Source organism: Pyxicephalus adspersus, chromosome 8, assembly GCF_032062135.1.
Source record: "Pyxicephalus adspersus chromosome 8, UCB_Pads_2.0, whole genome shotgun sequence".
Lineage (NCBI taxonomy): Eukaryota > Metazoa > Chordata > Amphibia > Anura > Pyxicephalidae > Pyxicephalus > Pyxicephalus adspersus.
Genome location: NC_092865.1, coordinates 64,992,642 through 64,998,579, shown reverse-complemented (window position 1 = coordinate 64,998,579; position 5,938 = coordinate 64,992,642). Strand labels below are relative to the sequence as shown.

The following is a 5,938-nucleotide window of genomic DNA, read 5'->3' as shown; positions in this document are numbered from 1 at the left end:
CTTACCTTAAGGACGTGATACCAGGCTGAGGCCCCTCCAGAGTCTATGTGGAAGTCAGTGTAACTGTCCTTCACACATATCAAACAATACTTGGTCACTTTTGGTTTTGCTAGAAGAGCATCATCGGGCCAATGGTTGTCCACCCATGAGAGCTTTTTAACTATCTCTGGAGGTTCCACAAAGCTGGACATTCTGTAGATAAAGTGATAAAGATTATTTATAAGCATTTCAGAAACAGAATTTTCACTAACATTTTCACCAAAAGTGTATGCAAGACATGGATGAATATTTTTTATGAGCAGTACAAAGATAACAAGAAACTTTGATACCTTGCCCATTAGGCAATAAAACATTTTTATAGTAGCGTGTAGAGGGTGTAAACCTTGTCGATTTTTTTATTGCTGTCCATGTCCCTGTCCGGGAGATTTTCCTTTACTTTTATGTCCAGAGAAGAGCAGCAAAGGGATAGACCTCTAATGATGATGCAGAATAAATAACAGAGCTTCTAATGCTTAAAAATTCTGTCTAAAATGTAAACGTGACAGTTTAATTCATACTGCCAGGTTTACTCCTATACTAATTCTGACTACTAAATGTATGCTGTGTATATTCATCATGATTTTTACTAAATACTATTTTAGAGATATCACCAACACTTGATCACCATAGAATACAAATATAAGTGTTAAACATTCTTCAGGAAGGATATGGTCATTGCAAACATTGTACATAGGCAGATGGAAGCGATCAGCGAGACTCCAGAGATTTATGACAGACTGCGGAGATAAACATGCTTATATTTTGATTTGACACAAAGTAGCATAAAAACGTTCCAGAAATAGCAAATATTAGTAAAAATAGTAAATAAATTTGCTGATCAATGTGGCAGGTATCTTTTTATTTATATCATCTGCTTATAATGTGGAGTTGTGATGTATTTTTCTACGAAGGAAGAAAACCAGGAAGGCTCTCCTGTTGCTGGTGTCTTACAGGGAAGGTAACACTGATTGGTACCTTTTCTGCCTAATCCAACAAGCACTGACATTGGAAGCAAGAAGGCAACCCAATAGGAATTGGAGATCAATCCAGAACAATGCTTGGCCACTTTTGGTTTTGTTAGAAGAACATAAACAAGCAAACGGTTGGTCTGATGCTCTGAATTTCATAGAAGAACAGCATTGCCACCCCATCATAGGAAATTGCATTAGGTGGACTTCCATATGTACTTTGAAGTGGGATGAGGAGAACTACTGGTAGCCATAATACCACTTTAAAAACAAATGAAGAAAAAATACAAATAATGAGAGCAGGGTAAAAAAAGAGAGACATAAAGAAAGCAAATGTAAATAAAGAGAGTAAATACGAGATGAGAGGGATAAAAAAAAAAGAAATGGAAGCAAAAAAAAAGTTGTAGCTAATTTTGTAAAATTTTGTAATGCAAAATGCAAGACCCAGAGAATTAGGATAGAGAGCCAAATGAGTCTGAACCACACAGGTCACAGATAAGTTGGGGTTATTAAATCTAGTAATAGTGTACTAAAACAGACTGTTGAAGATCTACAAGCAAACATCACCAAACCCACCCCTCCATAAAATGATTTCTAGGCTCACCGTGTGTCTGCGAATTCTAAGTTGGTGACATTGAGTACTCTTTTCCTGTTAGTACTGTAATAATAGTCAACAAACTCCTTCAGCTTCATCTTGCAGTCTTTCTGCTTTGTGACATCGGTGACATCAACCACTCTCTCGGGACCTGCAAAGCAGAGTGTGGAAACGGTTAAGGATGTTATTTTCCTTCTGTACACTATCTCCTTCTGGTGAAAGTTTATGTGAAAAACGGAGCATCTCAAATGCACTGTGTCAGTAGCAGAATAAGCCATGTGGAAAACGAGTTTGAGAGTTCTGCAGACACAGCAGCACTGAAGTGTAACACAAGGCAACACTTTATTTTCCAGTTTTGGATAAAATGGGAAATGTGTGGATTGATCAGGTTTTTTTACTCAAACTGCAAAATACTGTCCCACAGCAACAACTGTCCAATCATATCAATAATGTAATGTAACAAATGTCAACATTCACAGTTCCAAACAAAGTCCTTTACTGAAATTCCATGCAGACAAACTGAAAGTTTGTGGGGACATCATGGTTCTATTTATCAAGGCAACAGAATGTTTTGTTCATACCCCCAATACACCATTAGTTGGTCTGCATAGAATCTCTGTAAAGTACTAACCAAGAGTGGCAACATTTACTTGTTGTCTGAAATCTTTGGATGGAAGGGAAGGGGGAGAATGGGGGACCTAAAGTTTATGTGAACAATGAGGAATAGGGCATATCGAGTGGGGTAATAGCGCTCTCATTAGGACGCCCTGAGAGGTGATTTTAAAGAGAACCAAGGGGTATAAGAAAAAACTGAGCATTACACCAAAGACTAGGAGTCAAAGTTATATTTACTACTTTTTTTAATTGCTCCTTTTTGGTCTGCTAACTATACCATTAAAAGTGTTTTATTATACCAATGAATAGGTGCAAAAAAATACTTGTTGATCTGTTGTGAGATCTTGTAAACTGATGACTTCTTGCGCTTAATAAGAAGTTTTGGAGGAAGAAAATGAAGAGAGGGTCTGTGTTCTTTGTAATCCACTAGAAATTAAGTAGGCAGGGCTGATACCAAATGCTTAGAAACAAAGGATGAAAAAAAACTGTATTGTGTCAAAAAGAAGGTGAAGAATACTATTTTGCTGACACATTCATGGCTAATATTCTCTATTTGCAGTGTGTTTAAAGGGGGTGAAAAAATGGGGAGTTATACATGCAATAGCGGTATGTACTAAATATGTTTTCTTTTTTTTGTCTTTTTTTCATATGCTCGACTGTACAGCAGCATAAAGGAATATTGTATTTCCCTGTGCCCATTGTACATATATGAAAAGAACAAACTTCTAATATTTGTGACGGAATATAATAGGGTGGATTTACTAAAGGAATACAGGCTGTTTACTTAGCAAAGTAAATAATCTCCATGCAAGGGAATGTTATAAAGCTCTGCTGACTTTAACCATTCAATCATGTGCAAGGACAGATTCTGTTTTCTTTTTTTTTATTTACATGTACATCTATGGGTATTCTTTAAATTTCCACCATATTCAATAATCTAAATGAAATATCCCTTACAAGGTGACCATTCACCTTGATAAATAAAAAGCCTAAATTCCTTTTGTAAATCAATCCCATTATGTTCACAAATGATAGAAGGGAGTTTATTCTTTTTATACATGCACAAAGAACAGAGAGAAACAGATTATTCCTTTATGCTGCTAGTAAATCAACCCCAATGCCTCAACTGTATAAAAATAATCACAAGATAATGTAGACATGATAGGAAGTGGGAACTTACCAACATAATTCTCCACATCACTGACATAGAAGGTAGGAGCGGGTACAGAAAGGCCAAGGCCATCTTTCTTTGGCACCAGAATGGGTTCTGTGAAACCAGTATCTTCAAAATATTCCACTGTTAACTGATTGCCATTTAGTTTAGTCACCACGTCCTCAGCACTGTAGGAAAAAACAACAACATTCATGGTCAGCTATATCCCTTTATCAGCAGAAGTGGTTAGGTTCAACTAATGATCTCATGGCAAACAACAGACATGATGTAGCGACACTGAAGACAACTAATAAACATGAAATAAAACCAATACTTGTATACTGGCAATCATGAGAGGTGAAGAACAAAGCATACACATTCCATAGATCTCCAGAGTTTGCTAGAGGTTCCTTGAATTGTGGCTGATTGATGTAAAATTTGATAATGCTTGCACAGTTCTGGGACCAACACTACTTGGAAGCGTCAACTGCATGACTCCAACGCTGGAGAGGATACACTTTCATCAGTGAAGCTGGGTGATCCAGCAAACCTGGAATACATCTGGTCAAGGATTGAGAACATTTGCTAGCAAATAACAAATGACTTTGAAGAAATCCATTCCAGGTTTTCTGGATCACCCAGCTTCACTGATGAAAGTGTATTCTCTCCAGCCTTGGAGAGCTTTATTAAATCAGGCCCAATGTGTTTAGTTGGATATAAATGTGGCATTTTAGCCACCATTGCGGGGAATCCTTTTCAATTGCCCCAATATTAGGAAACCTTTTCCTTTTGTAAGGGTTCCCCGAGACCTGAAAACTATTTCAAGGGTTCCATAGGCGTAAAAAAGCTGAGAAATCTGTTCTGGAATAATAACTGTTCGAATTCAAGTGGGTGTTAGTTGTAGCTTTTTTTTACAGTTCCTTAACAATAATCAAACATTGAAGTCTAGCTCCATTTCATACTGATATTTCCTTTTTAATCCAAGTCTGAATCCAAAGCTTACTTTCTGATGGACTTAGAAAGTGTAAATACCTCTATTAGGTTTTTATTGTTGTGACACCACTAGGGAACTTTCACATTACTTTCTGTCCCTGTGTCAGCAGGACAAGTAATGAAGAGATTGGCTGTCAATGGAAAAAGAAGTGCAGGCAGTGATAATGACCCTATAGAGGTCCCGGCTGGAATTGGACTTTAAATGCTGCAGAGATAAATTTCTCACTAAATTTTACACCTTTCACAGCCACCGGAGACTAAGTACCCCCATTCGTAGTTGCTTATGTCAATGAAGACGCCAGTAGCAGGAAAAGACATTTCACTCCTATGATTCTGTATATAAGGGGTATATTGTGTTACTTTAACACAATATAACCCTTTCCAGACTTTTGAATTCTTCTGATATTCTGAAACTGATGAGTGTTTTGTAACAATACGAGTATTCCAAACTGCTGTCCTTTCATATTAAAAATAAAGAAGTTTCATGAAGATCTCATGTACTGCTACATACAAAACTTAGAAGAAAATGTACAAACTACAAAAGAGTGCTTATGACAGGCTGTAGAATTCTGTTACACTTGTAATGAATTATTGATTCTGTTTATGGATTATATACATAAAAAACAGACATGCCTATTAAGCATTTACTGATTCATTTGAAAACGTTTATTTAAACAAATTGCTTACATGACTTGAGAAATGAGACATGACAGGAGATGGATGGGAAGACCGACTTGCAAAGAATTATTAATACAGCACACGGCACTTTATTAACAATTCATGTCGTTTTCAAATGAGAGAAGCGGCAGTACAGTATAAAGCAGAACGTGTTTATAATAAATGGCTATTCATCATTGTAATAATGGGCCTGCACTGTCGATATTACTGCACTGAGACTCTCCCACAAGAGGGCGCTATAAATATTGTTGCCTAAACACTCACTGTGCCCTGACAATACAAGTGTGCGCTGTAACCACTGGGCTCCTCAACTGAGAAACATTGCACCTTGACCCCAGACAGTTTCACCTACTTCTGAGGATCTAATATAAAGGCAATTAGGGCTATTCAAGGAATCACTACACTGACCACCAATGTAAGGAATCACTACACTGACCGAATCACTACACTAACCACCAATGTAAGGAATCACTACGTTGACCACTAATGAAAGGAGTTATTATTATTACACAGTATTTATAAAGCACCATCATATTACACAGCGCTGTACAAAGTCCAGAGTCGTGTCACTAACTGTCCCTCAAAGGAGCTCACAATCTAATGTCCTTACTATAGTGATATTAATGAAGTCTAAGGTCAATTTAGGGGGAAGTCAATTAACCTTACTGCATGTTTTTGGGAGGAAACCGGAGTACCCAGAGGAAACCCACACAGACACGGGGAAGACCTGCAAACTCCATGCAGATAGTGTCCTGGCTGGGATTCAAACCTAGGACCTAGCGCTGCAAAGGCCGGAGTGCTAACCCCTGAGCCACTTATCACTACGCTGACCACCAATGTAAGGAATCACTACACTGACCACCAATGGAAGGAATTACTACACTGACCACCAATGTA

At 37.6% G+C, this 5,938-nt stretch overlaps 1 protein-coding gene across 1 annotated transcript in view; it reads right to left on the bottom strand.

Annotated features, from left to right (window-relative positions):
• PHF2 (PHD finger protein 2) overlaps positions 1–5,938 on the bottom strand; it is a 187,461-nt gene that overhangs the window by 49,895 nt on the left and 131,628 nt on the right. Inside the window, 3 exon segments of the mRNA XM_072420977.1 lie at positions 6–192; positions 1,612–1,753; positions 3,398–3,558. Coding sequence (XP_072277078.1) covers positions 6–192; positions 1,612–1,753; positions 3,398–3,558 — 490 coding nt within the window.